Source organism: Mus musculus, chromosome 1 (genome assembly GCF_000001635.26).
Source record: "Mus musculus strain C57BL/6J chromosome 1, GRCm38.p6 C57BL/6J".
Classification (NCBI taxonomy): domain Eukaryota; kingdom Metazoa; phylum Chordata; class Mammalia; order Rodentia; family Muridae; genus Mus; species Mus musculus.
The window spans coordinates 134,535,749-134,562,263 of record NC_000067.6 but is presented as its reverse complement, the minus strand read 5'-3'; the positions used below and the strand labels follow the sequence as shown (position 1 = coordinate 134,562,263).

General features: G+C 47.6%; 2 protein-coding genes and 1 long non-coding RNA gene across 5 annotated transcripts in view; 1 reads left to right on the top strand and 2 right to left on the bottom strand.

The window, feature by feature from the left end:
- Positions 1 to 2,086, bottom strand: part of Kdm5b (lysine (K)-specific demethylase 5B) — a 72,701-nt gene extending 70,615 nt beyond the window's left edge. The window contains exon 1 of the mRNA NM_152895.2: positions 1,722 to 2,086. Within this exon, the coding sequence (NP_690855.2) occupies positions 1,722 to 1,925 (204 nt within the window). The 5' untranslated portion in view covers positions 1,926 to 2,086. The remainder of the gene's footprint in view (positions 1 to 1,721) is intronic.
- Positions 518 to 21,323, top strand: Mgat4e (MGAT4 family, member E). 3 transcript variants are annotated; one of them, XM_011248086.3, is made up of 7 exons: positions 518 to 576; positions 9,070 to 9,212; positions 12,173 to 12,277; positions 12,712 to 12,791; positions 15,081 to 15,212; positions 15,542 to 15,638; positions 20,099 to 21,323. In XM_011248086.3, exons 5-7 carry the CDS (start codon positions 15,105 to 15,107, stop codon positions 21,277 to 21,279), a joined length of 1,386 nt encoding a protein of 461 aa, XP_011246388.2. In that variant the 5' UTR covers positions 518 to 576; positions 9,070 to 9,212; positions 12,173 to 12,277; positions 12,712 to 12,791; positions 15,081 to 15,104; the 3' UTR covers positions 21,280 to 21,323. The 3 variants fall into 3 exon arrangements, with proteins under 3 accessions (XP_011246388.2, NP_001277944.1, NP_001138772.1); NM_001291015.1 differs by lacking the exons at positions 518 to 576; positions 9,070 to 9,212; positions 12,173 to 12,277 and having other exon boundaries at positions 12,582 to 12,791; positions 15,081 to 15,380; NM_001145300.2 differs by lacking the exons at positions 518 to 576; positions 9,070 to 9,212; positions 12,173 to 12,277; positions 15,542 to 15,638 and having other exon boundaries at positions 12,582 to 12,791; positions 15,081 to 15,380.
- Positions 14,724 to 15,957, bottom strand: Gm46160. The gene is made up of 3 exons (XR_001779459.2): positions 15,335 to 15,957; positions 15,069 to 15,183; positions 14,724 to 14,949 (listed from the first exon to the last, which is right to left on the bottom strand). It is a non-coding gene; the product is annotated as a predicted gene, 46160 (long non-coding RNA).
- Positions 21,324 to 26,515: the final 5,192 nt, after the last annotated feature.

Sequence of the window (26,515 nt, the reverse complement as noted above, 5' to 3'; positions counted from 1 at the left end):
ACATTCATCTTTCCTGGTACATTAAGATAAAGCTAAATCGCTCAATGTTTGAAACGTGGTCCACATTTCAGAATCAAAACCCTAGGTCTAACCAGGCAAGGGTGTAACTTCTGCAGGCCTCTACAGTAAAAGAAACCTTCCATCGCCTCTGTCCATTTCACCAGAAGAAATGAATCTATTTCCAAACATTTCCCCCCATACTAGCTGACCTGGCCAGTTATTTTCTGAGGCATTTCATTTCTGCTTTCAAAGTTGTCCAAGAGCAACTAAAATATGGTATCTGTGTTTTAATTTTTCTTTCGTGGGGGTAGTGAAAGGATAAGGCTTTATTCAGGGATCTCTCGCAAACATCTTTTCTAGAACGTCTACGTACACAATCCCCTAAATCAAAATGCCATTACATAGAGCAAGTTTAAGGGAGAAAGGGGTAAAAGGCGTGGGGGGGGGTCTTTTTCACTTGAGAGCAGGGAAAGATAGAAAATTCTTAAACGGTAGGCAAGGCAGTTAAACCTTTCCAACCGACCCGGCCGGTCCAACGGTCGTTTAGGCCAACTCAGACTCAGGTCATCCCAAAAGGTAGGCGAAAAACCTGGGGTGTCGCAGCGCATCCAGTTCCGGCTGCGGGGGGAGGGGGTACGGGGAGGGGGACGGGGACGGGGAAGGAGTGGGCCGGGCTCTCCGCGGACGTTGCAGCCGTTAGGGCCGTCTTGGGGACACCCCACCCCTCAGAGCCCCCCAAGCTCGAGGCGCTAGAGCCCCCGCCGGGAAGGCCGAGTAGGGAAAGCTAGGGACCAGGATGAAATCTCCAAGAGCTCGTCTGACATCTCCCCTACAAGCACAGCCTCTCCACCTCAGCCCCAGCCAGGCCTCCCCCCCCCCCCCGCGCCGGGAGCAAAGCAGTCCGGCCCCAAGTCCGTGTGGGAGCGTCCGCCAGGACCTGCGAGCATCAGGGCCCCCGCCGCTTGGCCTGCCCCCACCATCCTCAAAGTGTCGTCCCCCCACCCCGACCCTTGCACCCCCACCACCACTCAACCAGCCGCTCCAGACCGGCCCAGCGGCTCCTCCCCTCCCCCAGTAGCGCCGGCCGCCCCCTGGCCCAGCTCGCCCTGGGGACTCCCAGAGGCCGAGGGACCAGGTGGTGGTGGGGGACCCGGGTCCGGAGGGTGGGGCGCTCAGGTGAGGGCAGCTTCGGGCCGACGCCGCCACCACACAAAGGACCAGGGGCTCCCGCCGCCATATTGAAAACTTTCCTCCTCACACGACAACTCGCAAGTCCCCCACCCCCACCCATCACACACCCCCGCACCCCGAGAAGGAGGCGAGGACCAGCCACGGAGCCGTGCGGGCCCAGAGCCCTGCCTCCGCGCCCGCGTCTCAGCCGGGCTCGGGAGGACTCCCCAGCGACCACCCCGGCGGCTGCCAACCACTCCAGCCCGCACCGCTGCCGGGCGGTGCAGCGCACCAGCCCCCGGAGCCGCACCGACCTAGCCCCCTCCGGCCGCCCCGCCGGAGCCCGCGGTCCTCACGGCCCACATCCCACCCGGGACGGGGGCCCCCGCGCCTTCCTCCCACCGCCGCATCTCCGACCCTCGGAGCCACCCCAAACTTGACCGGGCCCGCGGGACGACCGCTCCCCGCCCCCGCGCCTCCGGCCTCCCGGGCCGCGCGTCCTCGCTCCCTCCCCCAGCCGCGAGCAGGATCCGGGGTGCTGGCTGACTCACCGGCGGCGGCCGCACCTTACAGATCCCAGTCTGCTCGGCTATGGGCCGGATCTTGTGGATGAAAGCGAAGGGGTCCGCGAACTCTTCCCAGCTCGGCTCGAAGACCGGACACTCGGGGGGAGGCAGGAACTCTCCCAGCGGGCCCGGGCCCCCGAGGGGCAGCGCCGGGCGCGGGCCTGGGGGCAGCGTGGTGGCCGGCTCCATCACCGCGACCTGGGCAGGGGCGAGCACAGGGCAGGCTCCGCAACCGCGGCAGCGAGCTCCGCTCCGTCCGAAACCCGTGCAGACGCACAGCTCGGGCGACAGGTCCGACTTCTACTAGCAACGGCAACACCTAGGGCTTTTTCAGCCTTCCTCCGACGACGTCTTGCCGCTACCCCACGCAGTGCTCCTCCGCCGCCACGGCGAGGAAAAAAGTCCCTGCTGCCACCCCGAGCCAGGTCTCGCCCCGCCCCCTAGCCGGGAGGGGCAGGGGCCTTCCGCCTGGGATGTTTATCCTTAATGCTTCAGTTAACCTCTGAAGTTTCAGAATTCTTCCTCTCAAGAAGTTAACAGTCTAGTAGGGAGAACAGAGTTACAATCCATCAATCACGTCATATATTTTGGCACGAAAGATTTGCTTAGTAAAACCCGAGAAGCAGAGTACTGAAATTGGAGGATTCTCCAGGTAGAGAAAACACCTTGAACACAAGGAGCAGCAAGGACAGACACATAGAGTAATGAGGAGAGCAATAACTCTTCGAGCACTTGCTTATCCTAGACACTGTGTAAAGTGCAAGTGCTTTTCGGGATTGTTTAGTCTGTGAGGGGATTAAGCATTTGACCAAATCCAACAGTTCAGTCTATTTACTGGAAAGTAGGGTTGTTGCACAGAAATCTACACATATACAAGGTTGGACTTGAGCAAAAGCATCTTGAAATAATCCAATCAAGGAATGATGGGGCCTAAATAAATTCAGCAGCGCTATAGGTTAAAGTGAAATTGTAGGAAATAAAAGTTAGACTAGGACGGGACCAGAAGAATAGCGTACTAAGGGTCTGACAGATGGCATCCCTGGGACAAGCATCCATGAGCATGTTCTAGGGAAGATGTATTCACCCCTGAACAGGCTGAGCCTGAGATGTCTCTGCTACAAAGATTTTCAACAGGCTAAAAGGTACAACAGGTCTGAAGGAAAGAAAGAGATCAGAGTGTTTCAGAGGAAGCAATGGAAGAGCTGAGAGGTTAAGTAACCATGAAATCCAAAGATGGGGGATGGCCCCAGAAAAAGTCAGGTCATAAGTAGAACTTGAACACAAACATAATTTCTTTTTTTTTTTTTTTGTTTTGTTTTTTCGAGACAGGGTTTCTCTGTATAGTCTTGGCTGTCCTGGAACTCACTTTGTAGACCAGGCTGGCCTCGAACTCAGAGATCCACCTGCCTCTGCCTCCCAAGTGCTGGGATTAAAGGCGTGTGCCACCACCGCCCGGCGATTTCTTTAATCTAGAAAGCAACCAAACTCGTGGAAAGACTGCCTGCCACTGTATAAGGAAGGATCAGTGGCTCCACAGCCCTCCCTTCAGAATAGACCATCACTCAGCCTCTGGGTTTAGATTTTAATAGGACTAATGTGACCTAGGCTGGCCTGGAACTCTCTACATAGCCAAAGATGACTCTGATCTCCTGATCATCCTCCTGCCTCTACCTCTTAAACGCTGGGATTACAGATATATCCTATCACACAGAGACCATGGTTCTTCAGCTTAAAAATGGAAAGAGTTAGAAGTTAGATGTGGTGGCGCACACCTTTAATCCTACACAAAGTTCCAGGCCAGCCAGACCTGCATAATGAGCTTCCGCATCAAAGACAGAGAGAGCCGGCTCAGCAGATTAAGGGCATTTGCTTCCGCCTTAGAGGATGTAAACTTAGTTTCCAGATCAATGCCCATCAGCTCCCAACTGCCTCTTCACCCCCAGCCTCAGAGGCTCTGATGTCTCTCCTGGCCCCTACAAGCAACACACACATTTTTTTTATTTTTTTATTATTTTCCTCATTTACATTTCAAATGCTATCCCAAAAGTCCCCTATACCCTCCCCCGCCCTGCTCCCCTACCCACCCACTCCCACTTCTTGGCCCTGGCATTCCCCTGTACTGGGGCATATAAAGTTTGCAAGACCAAGGGGCCTCTTTTCCCAATGATGGCCAACTAGGTCATCTTCTGATATATATGCAGCTAGAGACATGAGCTCTGGGGGTACTGGTTAGTTCATATTGTTCCACCTATAGGGTTGCAGACCCCTTCAGCTCAACACACATTTAAAAAATTTTTTTAAATATAAAAAATACAAAACATTTTTCAGTGAAGGGGAGAAAAGCCCCAGTCTTTAATAAGCTCTATCGAAGTACCTGGCCTCTAAAACAGTTCAGCAATTCTTGAAGAAGGCAAAACTTTTCTTAGCTCTACAGGGATTTGGAGCCTGAATAAGACATATATTGTCTTAAATAATAATAAAATAAGACAATAATATTGTCTTAGACAATAATCTGTTCATTAAAAAAAAATCATTGTAAAATGAGGTGATACAGCAGGTTATAAAATCGTGGGAAACCTAGGGAAGAAGTATAGAATTTACCACATTTTTGAGTCAAGGTTTCACTATGTAGCTCTGACTAGCCTGAAACTCACATATTGGCTGGCTTCTAACTCGGAGGTGCTAGGATTAAAGACGTGTCACCTCACCCAGCTTGACATATTTTTAAACCTTGCTGATTTTTTTTTCCGTGATAATGTATTGAGGGGGAAAAATTGAAATGGGATTGCATACTTGTAGCCAAAGCTGGCCTGGAACTCACAATGAAGCCCAGGCTGACCTCATTCCCAAAGGCTAAGATTTCAGATGACCTGTCATATTGACTGAAAAAAAAAAAAATCCTTTATTTTCGCTCTTGGCCCTGACCCTGGATGTTATAAACGTTGTGTGTGTTTGGGGGTCTTCCTGGAGTTGACTTTCTGTCATGTTCTCTGCTTTGGGAAAGGACAGTACTTTCACCTTTGACGTTAGCATCCTACAAACCAAGTAGGTTATAATTTTCAGACCTCTGGACATGAATTGTGGGTATGTAACTGGAAGGTACGAACTTAGGAAGTCTCTCAGTTGACTATGACCTAGTCATCTTCTCTCCCAACTTTCAAGGTCTACTAGTGCTGCTTCCTCCATTTCTGGTAGTGATCCTAAATGATGAGATGCTACAGATCAACCCAGAGAGACGCTGAGGGAGTCGGCGGTTGCCAACCTAGTCAAGAGAACCTAGGGCCTGAGAGGGATCTCTACTTAAAGGCAACCGCTCCCCCGCCCCTCAGAAGACGCTTCCCCTTGCCCTTTATGATGTGTGTTTACATGGGCGGAGGGATCCCTCTCCAGCTGACAGCCACACCGCGGCCGGCTCTTCTTTTTTTAAAGAGCCTAGCCACAGGCGATGATTGGCCACGGCCCGAGCCGACTCAGCCTCCGGGGGCGGGGCCCGGCCCGCATTGTCTAGTGCAGGGCCGGCTGGACGCCCCAGAGGCCGGACCTGGGTAACCCGGGCCTGGAGGTGCCTGGTCTCAGGCTCCCAGAGGGCTGGGAGCGAGGGCTGGGCGGAGCCACAGTGCCAGGTTCTCGGGGAAAGAGGGGCTGCAGCCCCGGCGCCCGGAGTAAAACCGAGCCCGCTCAGAGTGCCACGTCTCCAGGAACCCCCCTCCTTACTCTTGGACAACACTCCGCCTCCGCCCCGGACTCCGTCCCCCAACCACCCCATGAGTGCTGGAGAGCCTCTGGATACATCCCTAGGGATCGATGTCTTTATCCGGCCCACTCAGCCGTCAGACCTCAACCTCCCCCAGCAGGCTGAGTTCCAACTCCGGCCTGCACCCCAAGGGCGCAGCCTGTGCCCTAAATCTGCCTGCTGGTCTAAGAGGCGCTGGTCCTCCTTCCGGTCGCCGTGCAGTGGAGACCAGGCTTCTGGGTTCCAAACGCGAAGAAGGACTTTTCCTCTCGCTCTCCGTCGATGTCGCCCCCACCCCTCCCGCGGCGCTCCGGGTCTGAGCCACAGATGGGGGGCGGGGGGAGCAGGCCTGGCTCCCCAGAAGCCCGGGAGGGGGCGGCGGCTAGCGCAGCACGTAGCGCACGTGTCGGTTCTGCTCCCCACCCCCCTCCACAGCGCTGCTGCCTCGACGGGGCTCCGGTGCCGTCCGTGTGCCTTCCTTCCGCCCTGGCCTTACTGTTAGTGCGTTGGGTCTACTACTACCCGTATTTTCCCGTCCCCATCCTCTGCTTTCCCAAGTATCAGCAATGCACCATCTCAGTTTCTCATCTCCAGTTCAGTGATATCAGAACTCAGCACCTTTTGTACTCTGGAATATTTGGTGTCAGGTGTCTCCTGGGGCAACCGTGGGATGTCCGTCTGCTTTGCTTGTTTTGTGTCTTTCCAAAACGTCTCGTTGCTACTCTTTATTGATAGTTTTATAGCTCGGCATCCGTTTCCCAGCGGAGTCCCTGCTAACTCCTCAGCACGTGCCCCACCCCTTGGTAAGCCGCTAGAGGGAAGGTGTAAAGTCAGTACCAGGCACGTGGGAGTTGCTCCACAAATATTTGTAGAAAGGGCCTTGAGTTTCTGTGACTCCAATTGTCTGAGGTCGAAGCTTTGGGCTGGACACCGAGAAGAATCTAGTCGTCTCACTCGGTGGTGAAGTGTTGGGCAGCCCACACAGTGTGTGAATATAGTGAGATAAAGCTTCCTCCCCATTCCCTCCTCTGCTTAATTCCACTGGAACCAGTATCGCTCCCTCTCGGCTGCAAGGCCTTCCCTGTGGGATAGCTGTACTCTCTTGGTCCCCACCCCCGGCTGACACCATGATAAAGGGTTTCATTATGGGCTCTGACCTTGGAAAGCAGGTCTGGTCTTGGGGAAGCATCTTTTAACTAAACACCACCACCGCCTCACCCCTACACATTTCTGAGGTACACATACAAGGGAGGGGAGGAGGGGAAGGCCTCTCCTAGACTGGAACTACAGCAGAGCTACGTATAGTCCCAAACCCTGCCCCTCGCCACTCCCAGAATCTCTGCTGACTCAGCAGCTCAACTGCAAGGCAGAAAACCGTACACCGTTGGTGTAACTGGGTGTGAGACCCAAAGAACTAGACCCTTGTGTGGATCAGACACTCATATGGAATGTTCCCACGGTGGTGCTGGCCCTACCCACAGGGGCTGGGAGGGGCAAGGTAACCCTCACCAAGGCTTGGGCTTCAGGTGTTTCTTCCCATTCCGGTTGGACCACTTTGGAGGCCTGAGACTCTCAAGGAACAGTATTTAATATTTTTATGATTTGTTTTGGAGACAGGGTCTTTTTATGCAGCTCAAAATGGCCTCAGATTCACAAACTGACCTCAGACTCACAGCAATCCTCCTGCTTCAACCTCCCTTAGTTCTGAGGCAAAGAGCAATCTTGTGCTCCTGAAGGGTGAGGAGAAAGTCATACTCCCCCTTTGCTCCTAACTCCTCTCAGCATGTCCTGTCCCTCAGATAGCGCAAGTGTTTAGACTTCTCTGTATCTGGGGTATAACACGCTGGAACCTTCTCTGTATCTAATTGAAATTCCCCAACCAACCAAATTACATTGTATGTTCAGCACAGCGTGACTCCCTTTTTTTTGTTTTTACATTTTCCTTCCCTGACACGAACAACTAATGCATAGAAAGGGGGGGGAGAGAGAGAGAGAGAGAGAGAGAGAGAGAGAGAGAGCTGAAATACTGCAATATTGCTCTATCAAAAGTCAGGGCCAATAGCCAGGAGTCATTCATAGTCTACTAGACACACCAACCTGTATGAAAAAAGAGAAACTGAGACTCCCATTAATCAGCCAAGATCACACTGATAACAGCTGAGCCAGGATGAGAATGGCAGTCAGTCGGCACCGGCCTTTGATCTTTCCCAAACACTAGGCTGGCTTCTGAAAACTATCAGACACGGGGACCTCACCTCATCTCCCACCAGCTGTACCTTCACCTTCTGCCTGGGTCCCACAACTCCTCTAGGCTGCTGTGGCTACAAACCCTGACTGTAGAAATCTCCGGTGTTTTGTTTACGTAGGAGCAACCATTTCACAAAATCTTATAAGTGATGTACCTATATGCTGGTTGAGCCTTGTGAAGTTGATTTTTTTGTGACCCATGATGGACTGTGTTTGAGAATAGACTGCTCTAAGGCTAGTTTTTCCAACAGTTTTGGCAACTTAAAAAAGATGTACGAAGGTACAGAGGGACAAGCAGGTGATGCTGGAAGGCCACCAGGCACAAGCCAAGGGGAGAGAAAGGCCTTGGAGAAAGAGTCCCAATAACAAGCTAACATTCTGATCTTGGACATATAGCTTCCAGAAATGTCAATAAATGTATGTGGTTTAAACAAATTCCTTCAAATCGGTCTCTTTCTTGATATATGGATATATCTAAGTGATGCAAATGTATGTGTATGATATGGGTACATAGGCACAAATCCTATTGGTTTTCTTTCCCTAGAGAGCCCTTAGAAATTACCCATAGCAAGCCTCAAATACCTAATCTTTAATTTCAGCCACTGACCCTCCCTCCCCCCTGTCTCCTCGCTGACCCCCCCGAAACACTGTCCCCACGGTATAGAAAGCCAGGAATTACACCATGGCTCTTCTGATTGAGGTTTACTGTGGCTTACTCATTTGCATTCTTCCCCTCACCCCCTCCCCACTCTGTTCACAGCCTGTCACACCCAGGAGCCACTTTGTGATCCACATCTTTTTGTTGTTGTTTGTTTTTGTTTTTGTTTATTGAGACTGAGTTTCTCTATGTAGTCTCACTCAGAACTTGATTGGTAGTGCTGGGAACGACAGTATTACCACTCCCCACTCAACCCCCCTCCCCCCACCTTGGCTGTGTTCCATCTCATAACACCTTAGGCAAAATAAATGCCAAGCATAAGGCCAAGATGTATGTAAGTTCTTCCAGTTTTTGTTTTGTTTGGGGTTTTTGAGATGGGCAGTCATGGTATCCTGAGCTGACCTTGAACTATGTGGTCCAGGATAACCTTGAATTCCTGATCCTCTTTCCTCTGCCTTCCAAATGCTGGGATAACAAGTGTGTGCCACCACACTGGTTTTTTGTTTTGTTTTGTTTGGTCACCCCTTTTATATAGACTCTTGCTATATAGCCCTGAATGGCCTGGTATTCCAATGTAAACTTGGCCTGAACTCACAGAGATCTCCCTGCCTCTCTGCCTAGAATTAAATCTGGCCCAACTAACTTGAAATTTTTTGAGCTCTCCTTTTTTCTTTCTTTTTTTTTTTTTAATTCAGATTTTCAAACAATGTGGCCAGACTGTGTGGAGCACCAGTCTCTCCATCAGCCAGATGACAGCCGTGGGCGGATGAGTTCACTTAGTCCCCAAAGAAACAAGGACACAAAGGGGGATGTGTTCCTCACCATCTCCAACCTGCAGGTATGGTTCATCCTCCCAGGATTAGAGGAGAATTCTGACTTCAGCCTAATTCAAGTCCTTAGCGAGGCCATCCAAGACCAACAAACACTGTGGGGCAGATTGACAACCGCCCCTAACTGCAATGCTAACAAGGACCTAAAGAGGTGTCAGGTCTCATTCAGATTTATTCTCTCTGATTTGTTTTGATTTTGTTTGTTTGTTTCTGCCTCCTCTAAATCCTTCAGAGAAATAGGAATCTGGCAGTAACAGACAGACAGACAGACAGACAGACAGACAGTCTCTCTGAGTAGTTGTATATCCAAAATTACAATGTGGACAGCAATGTAGAAATCAAGGAGCTGGAGTTTTCAAACATTCGATGAAAAGAAGGCCAAGCTGACGTCCATGGCAGAGAGTGGTGACTGTTAACTGCCTGTAATTCAAGTAGTTGATAGGCTGAGACAGGAGGATTGGCATGAAGTCAAGGCAGCCTCTAGGCTACTTAGTGAGACCCAGGCAAGAGTGAGAGCTTCCTTATATAGAAGAGTTCAATTTCATGGAGTTCCTGGTACATGCCAAGAGTGAGTATGTGGATGATTCTTTAAATTCTTACAAAAACCCTAGAGCCATAATCTTAGCCCTCGAGAGGTGAAAGCTCACAAATCAGAAGTTCAAACCTGCTTTATTTCTTTAGTTACTTATTTAAGGCAGGCTGGCCTTGAACTCTCAGAGATCCACCGCCCCGGTCTCCCCAGTGCTGGGGTTGATGGTGGGCACCACTAGTTTATGTATATGAGTGTTTTGTCTGCATGGACGCGTGTGCCTGGTGCCCATAGAGAGCACTGGAGCCCTGGATCTGCAGCTGTGGGTTATGGGTTGCCAATACAAGTAAGGAGTCTAAAGCCAGCCTGAGTTACAGAATAAAATCATATCCATCATGAACTACATGAGATCCTGTCTTAAACAACAAAAGAACCCATAGGCACTCGAGGGTAGTCATCTGTCATCTTCCCTTGATAGGGGAGGAGCTGGGCTTCAGAAAGACTGAGTCATTTGACCAAGATCACATGAAAAAGTTAAGCAGAAGCAGATTCTAGCCTAGTTTGTCTGGGCCTATAATCTGCTGTTTGTTTGGTTTTTTTTTTTTAATTTTTATTTGTTTTTATTTTAATTTTTGCATTCTCAAGACAGGGTTTCTCTACACAGCCCCTGGCTATCCTGAACTCCCCTGCGTGCTTTAACCATGGTTTGCCCATAGCCCTTCTCTGGCTCCTGGCATTGTCATCGTGTTTTTTTGATGAATAGATTACTGTCAACTATTAGGAGTCTCTCATAGCCCATGAGCTAATATAAAAGACTTGTTGAGCATGGTTCTCCCGGCCAGGTACTCTCTGCAAAATGCTATAGATATAGTACCAAATGTCTGCCCTTCTGTAGCTTATAATTCTAGGCTAGTGAATGGTGACAGACAATAATCATACCAACAGATGCTCAGGAAAACTTAACAGACCACCCAATAGGTAGGGAAGGTCCGAAGTGGTCCTGAGTGGCGCTGGGCTCCATTAGTCAGTGACTGATGCCGGGCAGCAAAGAGAACATCCGAGCTCCCGGCTCAGTGGCAGGGAAGGAGCAGCAATGGGGTAAACCTACACAGGAGCATTCTAAAAGAACCACATGTTCCAGAGTCCTATATGCCTTACAGGCCATCCTCCAAGAAAAAAGAAACCTCACAGGCAGGCCATAGCCAGGAACCAGGACTTTCTTTTTTTTTGTTGTTTGTTTTTTGTTTTTTCGAGACAGGGTTTCTCTGTATAGCCCTGGCTGTCCTGGAACTCACTCTGTAGACCAGGCTGGCCTCAAACTCAGAAATCCTCCTGCCTCTGCCTCCCAAGTGCTGGAACTAAAGGCGTGCGCCACCACACCCGGCAGGACCTTCTTTTATTTGCAGTGAGAGGCCCTCGTAGAATGGCAAGAAGAGGAGGGAATCTCACTTGATTTAGGATTTTCTTTTCCTATCTATCTATCTGTCTGTCTATCTATCGTCTATCTACCTACCTATTATGGTGTTTTTCAGTGTAGCCCTGACTGTCCTAGAACTCTGTAAATCAGGCTGGCCTTGAATTCAGAGATCTGCCTCTGCCTCCCCAGTGCTGTATTATTAAAGGCCTGCTTGTTTTCCTGTTTTTGACAGGTCTTTTTAATGAAGTCTATGTTGGCGTCTAATTCAGGATCTTCCTACCTTAGACTCCCAAGTGCTAGGATTACAGGCATATGCTAACACACTAGATTTTATCTATAATTTTAATTTTTTAAAGTATCTTATGTATATTTTCTGCCTACATGTTTGTTTGTAATGTATGTATGTATGTATGTATGTACCACATGCATGTGTAATGCATGTAAAAGTCAGAGGAAAGCATCAGATTCCCTGGAGCTAGAGTTGCAGGCTGGTTTGAGCCTCCATGTGGGTTCTATGACTCAAACCTGGGCTCTCTGCAGGACCAGCAAGTATTCTTAACCATTGAGCCATCTCTCCCAGACTTTGATTTATAATTTTTGCTTTGGAGGTAGTTGCTTTGTTTGTTTGGGGTTCTTCTTTGTTTGCATTTTGTTTTGTTTTGAGATAAGGACTCACTACATCCAGCGACACACGCGCGTGCGTGCGCGCGCACACACACACACACACACACACACACACACACACAAGGCTGGGATTAGCCAGAGAGAATGAGAAGGAAAATAAGAAAGCTTTAGGACCATGTGCACTGATGCATCAGGAAAAGGATAAGCCGGGGAAGGTGGGTGTCAGAAAGGAAGCAGTTCCAGGCGGAATCAAAACTGTAGATCTGCTGAGAAAGAACGCAAAGTGGGCTAAAGTCCACGCTCCCAAGGACCTGCTGTGTAGAATTTCAGAGAAGTAGGACAGAACTTGAAACATGAGTTCAAGAGAGGTATTATCCTTTTTGACTTTCCTTCCTCAGAAAGATAACAGACCTGCTTTTTCCATGATGGCAAAGGCCCAGTAGAGAGGGAGAAGAGATCGTGCAAAAGAAAGAGGATGAAAGCAAGGCTGACAAACTCAGAAGGTGAGAGGAAGTAGAAGTAGGAGGGCAGGAAGGAACCCTGAGGGACTGGAAGAGACTGGGCGGAGTCGCCGGAATGGATGTGTGATGGGGCAGGCGTGGCGGTTCTCTGTGCACTGTTCCTGTTTCCCTGCAAGGTGGTCTCTGCATCTCTTTCTCCGTTCAAAGAGAGCCACTGCTGCTTTTTTAGGGCAAATAATAATTTGTAGGTAGGGATTATGAAGTACACACTCATCACATGTATCCAGTACCTATGCCCCTCTGATGCTATGAGTCAGGGGTGGGGGTAGGGGTGGGGGACTGGGACAGAATAGTAACATCACAGAGGGAGCTGAGCTCAGGGGAGTAAGCAGCAGAGACCTCAGGCTCTGTCCCTAATTCCTAGAGTGACCTGCTCCCTTTCCAGCTCCTCTTGCCCTTTGTTCTGCCTTCTACAGAACAGCGTTGACCTTCGAGGGTTAAGAAAAGAATTCTCTGCTGCCCAACACTGTCACAGGCAGGACAGAAGTGAACTGAGGTATGTCTATTGTGCTGAGGGCTTTTAACTGTAGTTATATAGCCCTTTTCCATTAAGCATACTTGTCCATGTGTTTATGGTTTGGAGAAGTCTGTTCATCTGGGTGTTTTTTACAGAATTTCATAAGTGATTCACTCACATGACAAAAAGCCTTAAGGAAAACAGGGAAGAAAGTTTAATCTTATTATGAATAAGGTTTTTTTGTAACTATTATCAAAAAATTAGGGGAGAGCCGGGCGTGGTGGTGCACGCCTTTAATCCCAGCACTTGGGAGGCAGAGACAGGCGGATTTCTGAGTCTACAGAGTGAGTTCCAGGAAAGCCAGGGCTACACAGAGAAACCCTGTCTCGAGAAAAAAAAAAAAAAAAGATCATGAGTTCAGTTTCCAGTACCCATGGCAGGCAGCTCACAACCTAGTTCTAGGGGACCCAACACCCTCTTCTGGCCCCCACAGGCACTGTGTTAACGTGTACACAGACACAAGCACATAATTTAAAAAAAAAGAAAAGAAAAGAAAGAAAAGGAAGGAAGGAAGGAAGGAAGGAAGGAAGGAAGGAAGGAAGGAAGGAAGGAAGGAAGGAAGAAATTAGACTGGAAAAATGCTCAGCCATTAAAGGCTTGGCTCACAATCAAAAAAAGAAGAAAAGAAAAAGAGAAGGAAGGAAGAAAAAGAAATTTAGGCCTGGTGTGGTGGCATATGCCCTTTAATCTTCCCACTTTGGAGGTAGAAGCAAGCAGTTTCAGGACAGCCAGAGCTATCCTGATGAGAGACCCTGCCTCTAAAAAAACAAAGGGTAATAATATTAATTAACAAGTTTATTAATTTAAAAATATTAAAGCCAACTAAGATGGGAAACATTCCTGAGAATGAAGGAGATTGGAGAATACTGTGGCCACTGGAGCGCAGAAACCACGTGACTACAATTTCTTTTTTGTGTCCTGAGTATGCAGGCCAAGAATGGAATTCGTTGACAAAGCCCATGGGAGCCTTGCTTCTCAAGGCTGAGGAGCAATCAGAAAAGATACTCAAGAATAGGACTGGATGCAGGCACCTCTGAGCCTGAGCTGGCCTGTGTCCCAGTAACCCGACACTCACTTAACTTACTCAAGGAAACAGAATCCTGTTCTAATTGAGGCCTAAGTCTGAGTAAAGACAGGAATATATTAAGAATATCTTTAGGGGCTAGGGAGATGGCTCAGCAGTTAAGAACACTGGCTGCTCTTCCAAAGGTCCTGAGTTCAATTCCCAGCAACCACATGGTGGCTCACAGCCATCTGTAATGGGATCCAATGCTCTCCTCTCGCCAGAGTAAAATGACAGTGTATTTACATACATAAAATAAATAAATAAGCTGGGCAGTGGTGGCACACGCCTTTAATCCTAGCACTTGGGAGGCAGAGGCAGATAGATTTCTGAGTTCAAGACCATCCTGGTCTACAGAGTGAGTTCCAGGATCGCCAGGGCTATACAGAGAAACCCTGTCTCAAAAAAAAATAAAAATAAAAAAATGAAAAAGAAAGGAAAGAAAGGAAAGAAGAAAGAAAGAAAGAAAGAAAGAAAGAAAGAAAGAAAGAAAGAAAGAAAGAAAGAAGGAAAGAAGAAAGAAAGAAAGAAAGAAAGAAAGAAAGAAAGAAAGAAAGAAAGAAAGAAAGAAAGAAAGAAAGAAAGAAAGAAAGAAAGAAAAGAAAGAAAGGAAGGAAAGAAAGAAAGAAAGAGGAAAAGGAAAGGAAAAGGAAAGAAAGAAAGAAAAACATCTTTAAGCCAGGTGGTGGTGACACAGGCCTTTAATCCCAGCACTCAGGAGGCAGCCTGGTCTACACAGGGAGTTCCAGGACAGCTAGAGATATGCAGAGAAACCCTGTCATGAAACAAACAAACAGACAAACAAACAAAAACTGTTAGCCACCACTGCCTGGCTAATAGTTTGACTTTTATTTTTTGTTTTAAATGCAGAGAATACAATGCCCATCTGTTTCCTAGTACAAACTGACATGCTAATAACATTCCAGCTAGCCCTTATCATTCTGAGAAGGGGAAAGTTTAGGAGAGTTGAAACTCCAAACAAATAGATGAAGAGAGGCAGCATATGTCATGTCATCATCGGATAGGTGACCTTCTCTCTCCAGGAAGGGAACAGGGTTGTGTTCTGTCAGGCTCCTAGACCAGTGTGTGTTCATGTAAATTAACAGTAATCTTAGGGCAGAGGGGAGACAGTGAGAGGGGTGGGGAGGATAGGGCAGGGGGAAGAGCGGTGGGTCTCCCATATGCATACTGACCTCTCATTGTAGAAGCCGTATCCCAGTGCAGACGCAATGCACTGCTCTGTCAGGACTTGCTTCAGAGCCTCTGTGGCCCTCATATTCCTGTGGCTCTTCACCATCCTGCAAATCCCTGAGGAAAATGAAGATGTCAAAAATGTGGTGACTATTCTCTGGGAAACTGGAAGTGCATGGAGGGAGGACTGAGGACAGGCAGGCTGCCCAAGGCCCCTGAGCTTTCCCTCCAAAGCTTTCCCTCTGAGTGGAGCTGGGTGTGGACCTACCCATTATTCCATAAACTAGCTGCATTTGCTTGTCACGCTTCTCAAGGTAAGAGGCAGGCAGAGTCTACCAGGGCCCATGGGTCTTCTGGCTCACAGCCAGGCACTGCGTTGTACTCTCTACCTAAAAAGGCACATGGGAAGTTGGGAGAGATAAAGTCTGTTGTTTTACCAAGGGACCTATATTTTTTGCCTTTGTCAATGGTCCAGGTGATCAACCATGGCAGTAAGAATAATTTCAGATCACTTGATGACTGGCAGAACATCACCTTCAAGTATCTGAAAGAAATCCAGCAGAGAAGAAAGAGTGAGTGCCCAGAAGAGGGAGGGTGTGGTGTCCCAGGAAGAGGAGGACCACAGGAGGGAAGAGGATGGGAAAGAGAAGGGCAGGAGGAGAAAAGGCCATGTGTCCAGGAACACTTGAACCTACCTGACAGCTCCCTCCCTATCCTAGGACATTGACAAGTCAGGAGTATGAGGAAGGACAGATAGAGGTAGTTGTTTTAAATAAGTGGGATCAGGGGATGAAGGATAGTTCAGTGGTTAGGGGCGTTTGCTGTTCCTCCCGAGGATCTGAGTTCACATTTCCAGCATCTCTCTCTCTCTCTCTCTCTCTCTCTCTCTCTCTCTCTCTCTCTCTCTCTCTCACACACACACACACACACACACACACACACACACACATACACGCACATACACACAAACACAAACACACATACCATACACCACACACACATAACACTCATACACACATACAAAAACACTAAAATATAAAATAAAATAGGTAGAAACGATATCTTGATCACATATTATATTTCTTCATCTTACATTGTATAGACTCTCATCTGCCACACCATACCTCTTCACTTTGGGTAATCAAGGAGTATGACTCCCTTGTGTAACTTAACATTTCAATCTGCAATTATGATTCTGTCCTAGGAATGGTTGGCTGTGTGCCTTCTGTGGGATGGGTAGAGGTGGGGAGTGGATGATCCTGTGGCTTTTTGTTTGTTCATTTTGGAAAAGGGTCTCACTATGTAGACAAGGCTGAACTCAAGAGATCCTCCTGCCTCTGCCTCTTGAGTTCTGGGATTGAAGGCATACACCATCATACAGTGCATTATATTTTATATTTAATTAAGCAAATGCATGTGTCTCAGTCTGTGGATATATGTATAGGAGTACAAGTGTCCACAGAAGCTAAAAGAGGGCATTAAAGTCTCTGGAGCTACAGTTACAGGCAGTTGTGAGCCTGCAAGGTGGGTGTTAGCTCCTCTGAGCAGTAGGCACTCTTAACCACTGGGCCATCTCTCCTGCCCTCATGTGGCCTTTTTTGGAGTGGGTGGCCTCAGCCATTGGTTTTTGTACATATACAAATATACATGTGTACATGTACAATGGTATAGGAATATGTATGGATCCCTGAGAGCTGCGTTTGCAGGTATTGTGAGCTACATGGCTTGTGTGTAAATGTAACTTTTATTTGTCACATGTAATTGTCATCTCAAAGGTTTACTGCTGAACAAGCTCACCCTTTCCCGCTCTTTCTGAACTCGGGCTGGCTGGTTCAACTCAGCTGTTCTGGCTCAAAATCTTCTCCAAGCTGACTGGTTCAAACTGGCTTCTCTCAGCTTCTCACTGAATTGCTCCGCTTAGCCTCAAACTAACTCCAGCAATTTGTTCTAATCTGGCTCCCCATTCTCTGGCTTCAACTGTTTCTACTGCATGAACTGAGTGGAACTGACCTCAACTCCACTGTACTGACTGACTGACTGAACTGAACTAACTGAATCAACTTCAACTCTTCTCTGTCTTCCTGCTCTGCCTCTCAGCTCACAGACTCAACCAAAATGACTGGCACTCTGATATCCTCCTACCTCTGTCTCCTGAGTGCTGGGATTAAAGGCATGCACCATCATGCCTGGGCCAAAGCTTTTCTTTACCTAAACAAGGCTGGCCTCGAACTCAGAGATCTGTTTGCTTCTGTGTTCCAGCCAGAGTAGCCATGTTGCTGGATTAAAATCCCTTTACACTTGGGCGCTATGAACTGAACTCAGGTCCTCTTGCATGTCAAGCTTTTGGATAAGGTCTCACTATGTAGCCAAAGCTTGCCTCCTCCTTACTACATATCTCAAGCTGGCTTTGAATTAAGCTCTTCCCGCCTCAATGTCCTTGGTGCTTGGATTAAAGGTATGTACCCTCATGCCCAGCTTTAGAGCATATAAATAAAAGGGAAGAGAAATTAGTTGAATTTTTTTTTTTTTAAAGTTGTGGCTAAAGTTGTCTACATGCATTTTTAGGTAGAGGAATTCAATGACTAAACAAAATATATCAGTGAAAAGGAAGATTAAATCACTGATGGGGAAAAATTAAAGTTAGTCATTGTAAGAAAGAGCAATCACTGGATTAAAGAATATTGGAGGCAAAGGAGTCTTAGATCACTGAGCCCAAATTCTTTTCGTTTTATGGGTTTTAGGACTCAGCTCAGGGGCAAAAGGAATTAGGCAACAACACAGTCAGAAGTGGCAGAACTGGGGTAAAAATCCTTGGCTGGGAAAATAGAACAGCGTAGATTGGAGGGCTCTCCCAAGTGTGTGAGTATCTGAGCACCAAAGTGGGGGGCAAGGGCTCTGTCAGCTTCCACCTGCAGCTGATAGTCATAGCTCAAGGAAGTCGAGATAGGGACTCACAGGAACCTGGAGGCAAGAGCTGACTCAGAAGCCATGGAGGGATACTGCTTACTTGTCTCCTGGTTTGCTTTCTTCAGTACCTCAGGACCACCTGCCCGGGGTAGCCCCGCCCACAGGGAACTGAGCCCTCCTACATTCAGCATTAATCCAGAAAACGTCCACAGACTTGCCTACAGGCCCAACTTATGAAGGCATTATTTTTTTTTCTCCAATTAATAGCCCTCCTTTCTGGATAACTGTAGCTTGTGTCATGTTGGCAAAACCCAAGACAGTGCACGAGAACAATAGAAAAGCCTTGGACTCCTGGATTCTAGAAGTCCCTTCTTTCTTTATTTTTCTTTCTTTCTTCTCTTCTTTCCTTCTTTCCTTCTTCCTTCCTTTCTTTCTTTCTTTTTCTTCCTTTTTCTTTCTTTCTTTCTTTCTTTCTTTCTTTTTTAAATAATGTATCTTCTTTAAAGGAACCATTGGGAAAATAGGTTGGCTGAAAGGCTTAAAGCAGAAGGAATTATAATAACCATAACAATTAGCAGATATTTATCAAGATCTTTAGCCACAAGCTTCAGGTTTAAGAAAAGAGTCAGAAGGGTTGGACATGCTGGCACATAGCTGCAATCTCAGCTCTTAGGAGGCTGAGGCAGGAGAACCACTGAGAGTTCAAGGTCAACTTAGACAACAAAGTGAGTTTCAGGGCAGCAAGGTCTACACAGAAAGACCTTGACTTGGTGGTGGTAGTGGTTGGTTGGTTGGTTGGTTGGTTGGTTGGTTGGTTGGTTGGTTGGTTGGTTGATTTTTGTTGTTGTTGCTGTTGTTGTTGTTTTGTTTTGTTTTAAAGATTAATTTATTTATTATATGAAAGTACACTGTAGCTGTCTTCAGACACTCAAGAAGAAGGCATCAGATCTCATTACAGATGGTTGTGAGCCACCATGTGGTTGCTGGGATTTGAGCTCAGGACCTTTGGAAGAGCAGTCAGTGCTCTTATCTGCTAAGCTATCTCTCCAGCCCAGTTGGTTGTTTTTGAGACAGGGTCTCTCTGTGTAGCCCTGGCTATCCTGGAACTCACTGTATAGACCAGGCTGGTCTCAAACTGAGATTTACCCCACTCTGCCTCCCAAGTTCTGGGATTAAAGGCACAGGCCACCATGCCTAGCAAAAACCTGCTCTTAGAAAAAAAATATTCAGAAGGATACAGCAGCAATTATCTTGGTATTTCTTCAAGTCTTAAATATATACAAGTGATATAGTTTAAACATATTCTGAAGATGGCCTCAGGATTCTGTAGGTCTAATAAAGTTGCAGATGAGGCTAAAATTTCTGGACTGCTGACCACATTTAAGAGTACCAAGAATGGGATCCAAAGAAGTGGTCCAGCAAGTTATAAGCACTGACTGCTCTTTCCGGGGACCCACTTTTAATTCCCAGCACTCAAATAGCAGCTCACAACTGTCTGTCATTCTAGTTCCAGGGGATCTGATACCCTCACAGACTTACATACAGACAAAACACCAATTCACATTAAATAAGTAAATGAGTAAAAATAAATCAATAAATAAAAATAAATAAGTTGATCTTTAAACAGAACTCTAGGGCTGTTTAAAAAAAAAAAAAGAAAGTAGCAAAATGTGCAGGCTTTGCCAAGTAAAGAAAAGAAAAACAACATCCCAAGTAGCATCCTCTGATCTTTAAGATTTGATTATGTGTGAGTCTGCACACATGTGTGGGTCAGTGTCCATGGAGGCCAGAAGGCGGTGCTGAATCTGGCAGCTGGAGTTACAGGCAGTTGTAAGCTTCCTAACATGGGTACAGGGAACCAAACTAGTGTCTTCTGCAAGACCAGAGAATGAGCCACCTCTTCGGGCCTACTCTCTAGTACTCTAGGGTTTGTTTTATTTATGATGGGGTCTCACTGTGCTCTAGAGCCCATACTGATCTCATGGTCCTCCTGCCTCTGCTTTCTTAGTACCAAGGTGAGGCTCCAGTCCTGTCTCACCCTGAGTCTCACCATTGGCTTCTCTAATCATTTTGAACACTCTCATCACTACCGTCCACTGACAGTTGTCTCTATTTCACCTCTCAGCATGGCTGACAGTGGGGATCACCTCAGAGTCACGAGAGGGTCCAAATGGCCTCTTGGATACACTGGCCTCCCTGTACCACACCTCCTCCACATCCGAGCAGAAACAAATGACAGTGCTGGTCCACCTGGCTGACTCTGATCCCACCTGGCTCAGGAGAACTATCATCCGGATTTCAAGTCTCTACAGGTCCCAGATCTTGACAGGGCAATTGTTACTGATCCACGCCCCACCTGATGCCTACCCCGCTGTGAACGATGCCCAGAACAAGGTCTCTCGGGGGCAGATCTACTCCAAGCAGAATGTAGACCATGCCTTCCTAATGAGCTTTGCCACGAAACTCTCCACTTACTTCCTCTTGATAGAGGACAATGTCTTTTGTGCCCCCAATTTTGTCAACCACATTCGCTCGAAGGTGGGCTACAGGAAGCCCAACACATGGGTGCTCCTCGAGTTCTCTAATATGGGCTTCCTGGGCAAACTTCTCCACAGCAGGGACCTTCCACTCCTGGCCCACTTCCTCCTCCTCTTCCACAAGGAGCGACCTCTCAACTGGCTGCTCCTTCACTTCCGCACCCTCCTGGGCCAGCAAAGTTCAATCCTCTGCCGACCATTTCTCTTTTACCACAGGTTGACTCACCTCACTTTTGAGAACAAGACCTTAATAGGCCATGAAAAGGATCCTCCTGATCCGTATACCCTCAGTGGAACTGTTTACACGGATATGAGGTTCTCTGATACCCACTCCCCGCAGGAGGCCTATACTCTGGATGAGTCGTTCTTCTGGTCCTACAATGTCACTACAGGGAACTATTTGACAGTGATTTTGAACAATCCAGCGAACCTCAACAGAGTGCAAGTAAGAACGGGCTCCATCACGGATGGAAAGTACATCCTAGAAAAAGGACAGGTGGAGCTAGGCTATGATCCTGAAGGAACACCGCCACAATGCACCAGCTTTACCCTGCTGGGCCGGCTTGTGCAAGGGCAGATGGATCAGTTCATTCTGGAAAGCATTGGGTATAAAGTAAGCTGCGTGAAGCTGGCAGTGAACGCTAATCAGGTCGGTGGTCTCATGATCAGGCATATCTACATCTGGGGGGAAAATGCCAAAAACAGAAAAGATGTCCAAATTGACAACGATGACGATGACGACGACGATGACTACGACGACGATAGTTGATGTATCAGCGTATGAACAATTAAAAGCTCAAACCAGTTCATCTAGCCAGTCTGAGAAATCCAAGGGAACAGTAGACAGGAGAGCAGGCTCTCGTTCCCAAACGGAGCAGCCTCAGCCTCAGCCTTTAGCGGCCCTACTCACCCTGCTCACTGGGTTTGAAGAAGAAGGCTCGGACAGGCCCAGACATGTAGGACATTTCTATTATTGCCACCCCTGCCCCAGGTGAGAAGGGAGGGGCGGGGTTTTCCAACCAAAAGGCCTCAGAGTAGGCTTCCCTCCCTTCTGGCTGGGCTACTTTAAGAAACCTGAGATGCAAGAAGCAATATGTCACAAGAGATAGGACAGAGAAGCCAGGTCCCCTGATTTCCCACTAGCAACATCGCCTATTACCTTTCTTCCATCTGTGTGGGTATGAGACAGGTATTCGCTGGTACCAGAAGGAAGGGTGGGGGTGATGTGGTCTAGTTGTAGGAGACCACTGGGTCTGGGATATAAGACAGAGGTGACATCTCTGTAGAGCTACTGTGACAATCAGATGTGATTAATGTGTGAGGGCTCATAATCATAATGCAAAAATACTTCACATGGGGTCATGATGTCACCCAAGTTCATCAGGGGGCTAGAGAGATGGCTCAGCCGTTTAAGAGCACGGACTGCTCTTCCAGAGGTCCTGAGTTCAATTCCCAGTAACCACATGGTGGCTCATAGCCATCTGTAATGGGATCTGATGCACTCTTCTGGAGTGTCTGAAGATAGTGACAGTGTACTCACATATAAATCAATCAATCAATAAAGCAAACACAGGCTGCTCTTCCTGAGAACCCTCATTTGATTCCCAGTCTTCACATGGTGGCTCAGAACTGTCTACTGCTCCAGTTCCAAGGGATCCCAATGCCCTTCTTTAGTCTCTGAAGGCATTGTACACACATGGTGTGTAGACATGCATATAGGAAAAATATCCAAACACATAAAATCGAAATAAAGATTAAAAGAAAGTTTTAAAGTTCTTCAGTGGCTTCCCATAGCTGCTGCGTTACAGGCATTTTTTTTTTTTTTTTAAAGAGTGCTTCCTGGGCAGCGGTGGCACACGCTTTTTTTTTTTTTTTAAAGATTTATTTACTTATTATATGTAAGTACACTGTAGCTGTCTTCAGACACTCCAGAAGAGGGAGTCAGATCTCGTTACAGATGGTTGTGAGCCACCATGTGGTTGCTGGGATTTGAACTTCGGACCTTTGGAAGAGCAGTCGGTTGCTCTTACCCACTGAGCCATCTCACCAGCCCATGTCACAGGCATTTTGAGCGTAGCCACCTTGCTTAGCTCATGGCTAACCACTGTCTGTGCCAGAGTCCCCCCAGCACCTTTTGTGGGGCTGAGCTCATCCCTGGCCCTGGCTCTTTCAGATGGGCCATGTTCTGGCCAAGGCCTGAATCTCCTCTGCCTTTCTGACTACTTGTCCTTAGTTTCTTTCTGCCACCAAGGTCAGGCCCTGTTACCTGTTCCCTTAGCACCTTTGTCTTCTGTTTTGCAGGTCTTACAGAGGTGTGGCTGTTTAAGGTTCATAGTTCTCTTTAGACCCCAAACACATGCTTTTTGAGGTTAGAAATGGCATGCCTATTTTCTTCATCCTTGCGTGCCTGAGGCCTCACAGAGGTCTTGACACACAGCAGGCATTTTATCTGCTGGAAAAAACAAAAACAAAACCAAAAACAACCAAATCAGAGGCAGCCAAACCTCCAGTTTCTTCATTCCCCTTAGCCCCAAGTCTGAGGCAACCAGTCACCAGCTGCCACACCCCAAACACTCAGTCAGCCAGGCACCTGCTTTGTCTACCAGGAGAACTCAGGGAGGTGTCTTCCCTTTGTCAAGACTCAAAATATTAATTGGAGAACCAGCCTGCCTCTATCTTAGGCTCAAAAGCCATCTTTTTTTTTAATTAGGTATTTTCCTCACTTACATTTCCAATGCTATCCAAAAGTCCCCCATAGCAACCCCCCCACTCCCCTACCCACCCACTCCCCCTTTTTGGTCCTGGTGTTCCTCTGTACTGAGGCATATAAAGTTTGCAAGTCCAATGGGCCTCTCTTTCCAGTGATGGCCGACTAGGCCATCTTTTGATACATATGCAGCTAGAGTCAAGAGCTCCGAGGTACTGGTTAGTTCATAATGTTGTTGCACCTACAGGGTTGCAGATCTCTTTAGCTCCTTGGATACTTTCTCTAGCTCCTCCATTGGGGGCCCTGTGATCCATCTAATAGCTGACTGTGAGCATCCACTTATGTGTTTGCTAGGCCCTGGCGTAGTCTCACAAGAGACAGCTATATCTGGGTCCTTTCAGCAAAATCTTGCTGGGGTATGCAATGGTGTCAGCATTTGGAAGCTGATTATGGGATGGATCCCCAGATATGGCAATCACTAGATGGTCCATCCTTTCGTCACAGCTCCAAATTTTGTCTCTGTAACTCCTTCCATGGGTGTTTTGTTCCCAATTCAGTGAAGATAAACTAAACTCATTCCTGTTTATGGTTAAACCTGTTTCTCAAGGCTATGCCCCACCTATAACCTTAACTACAAATGGTTCTGTACTGCCTGTTCCAGGAATGTTGATCATGTCTTCATTTCAAAAAGTTGTTTATGACCAACATGCAACCCTACCTTTGCTTCCAAAGGTTATATGACTACTTATGACTATCTTGTTATGCCTACTTTGTTATGCCCACCTTTGCTTCAGGAGGCCATTAGGACTAACCTGTTGTGCATATGTTCTGCTCCTGTAATCCGGACTATTTGCCAGCCAAATCCCCTATTTGGAACCCCTGTCCCCCTGAGCTAGAAAAGCCTTCATCACATCCAGTGCTGAGCCTTTGAACCTTAGTGGGAGGCAACCCATGTACACAAATAAAGTTTGCTTTAATTAATTTGGTCGTGGTAATTTGGGTCCGTCATCTTTTTCCTCCCATCTTTGGGATTAGCATCAATCCCTGCATCTTCCCTCAAGACTCCTCTTTGAGGGAACTCGTGGAACTTGGCCTATTTACCACATCACTTTAGGTTTGGGCTGTTCTGTGGACCAGTCAGCAAACCTATGCATGCTTCTCTCTATGTTAACCATAGAACAACCCCTGGCATTCTAAGTCTAGATGTGTGCTGTCTTCGACATATCACCACGGACACATTTCTGCAGCAGAACCCAGGGATACTTTACAAAATGGTTGCCATGGTGAGGTATCCCAATTAACATCCGTGTCAGACGCTGTGCTAAGCACTTCCAGTGCCTTCCTCGGCATAGCTCAGCCCAACAGGCTCTATTTATCTCCTTTTACCTTTGAGGTTTATAATTGAGGCCTGGAGTGAGTGAAACAGACATGCTCACACCACTATTAAGCTGTATGAACTTGGACAGGCTCCTGTCAGAGACCCAAGCTCCTTCCTGCTCCGCAGCCACACTCAGAATCCACTTTTTCTTTCAAGTCAGAGGCCAGACAGGTACAAAGTAGGTTGAAGTTATCTAGACCCAAGTCCAAGTCCAGGCAGCAGCTGGAAGGGTTGGAGCTTGTGCCTCTGTGATCATGCACAGACTCCCTCATAGGGATGAACTCTCACCTCCTTGGTAACTTTCACAGGATCCCCAGGAATGATAATGAACAAGAACCAGATGCAGGTCTGAGGATCTAAGACCTTCATAGTAGAGCGCTTATCCAACATGTATGTACAAGATCCTCCATTCAATCCCTAACATGGGGTAGGGGAACAGGATGCAGACAGTTACAGTGAATTCAAAGGAAGTGGCAGGAATTTGAGTCCATGGACTTGGGTTCAAGTTTGCTACCTTCAAGATGTTAGGGGACACATTTTTAAACTCTATTTCATGTTTGGGCCTGGAATGTCAGACAGAGGAATGATTTTTAGGGTACCCACCATCTGATCATACTGTTTCCTCAAATATCTGGAGCCCTAGGGCTGTGGTTTGCAACGCTAGCTGCTTCATTCAGGAAGGTTATAAAAAAACAAACTTGGACCTACTCTGGACCAGCTCCACAGAGGCTCAGGGTAAAACTGGAAACCATCAGTAGTTCTTAAAAGCTGTCCCTCTCGAGACTGGAGAGACAGTACAACAGTTAACAGCACATTTTGCTCTTGCAGAGGACCCAAATCTGATGCCCTCTTCTGATCTTGGAGGGCACTGTGCACCAGACACGCATGTGGTCCATGGGTACAAAGCCGCCCAGGGATTCTGGTATAGCCCACGATAATCACATCTTGATCCATTGCTCTGTTCTTTGTACCCTGGGAAGAGGAGGGAGTTAGGCAGCTTTCCATCAAGTTCTTGGCAGTGTTCCTTAGAGCTCAGGCTTATCAGTCCATGTCTGCCCTTACTGCCTATTGTCTTGTTGGCCCATGGGAAGCCTTGTGGTACATGGTCCACCAGGATGGCCACAATTCCATTGCCGTGTATGTATGTCATCAGGAGGAAGGCTTGAGGCAGCCATGCCTACCATCTCCACACTTGGGTGGATACTTTGAGACCAGCCTGAGCTATACAATGAAACCCTATCTCAAAAAAGAAAAGGAAGAGAAAACTTAATCATCTCTCAACAATCTTCAACCAGTGATAAAGTCAGGGAGGGAAATGACCAAATGAGACTCCCAAGCCAGCAAAGCCCATGGGAGGAAGGTGACAGCAGCCCTATTGCGCTGCCACTTGTACCTGGCTGGCTGGTGAGATCCTGGTTGCCTCCCGTGGGGTTCCACGGTCAGGTGGAGTCAATGCTGCTGCCATTATTTCCCAGTGCCCACTTCAAAGGAAGCTCAAGTTTTGATGTCTCCCGGCTCCCAGAGCTATTGAAAGGCTTAATGGGAGACTCCCTTGGTATGCAGCTCCTCCATGTACCAACCTATAATGGTGGGACTGTATCCAAGACAAAGAAGTCTATATCGTCCCTTCCTCATGACAGCAACACTGTCATGAGGCCTTCAGTATTTGTGTTTCTGGCTTATTTCACAAACTTTAAGCCTCTAAGCAGTAAATCTTCTGGTCTGTCCTAAGCTTCTAGTCTGTTCTAAGAACCCCAGGAGTGTGGCCTGCATTACCCTTGACATGATTCCCAACCCCTGGTGTGTAATTGCTTTCATCTGGGTCCTGTCTCCAAACTGTCCACCGAATGTTGGGATTCAGTAACTAACTTTCAAGTTCTGTGGTGGTTTGAATATGCTTAGCCCAGGGAGTGGCACTAT

Bases quoted from the DNA above. Each gene is read 5' to 3' on its own strand.
- Mgat4e (XM_011248086.3), top strand. From the start codon at position 15,105: ATGCACTGCTCTGTCAGGACTTGCTTCAGAGCCTCTGTGGCCCTCATA. The intron at 15,213-15,541 runs GTGACTATTCTC...TCAATGGTCCAG, and splicing joins ATGAAGATGTCAAAAATGTG to GTGATCAACCATGGCAGTAA. The intron at 15,639-20,098 runs GTGAGTGCCCAG...TTCACCTCTCAG, and splicing joins AATCCAGCAGAGAAGAAAGA to CATGGCTGACAGTGGGGATC.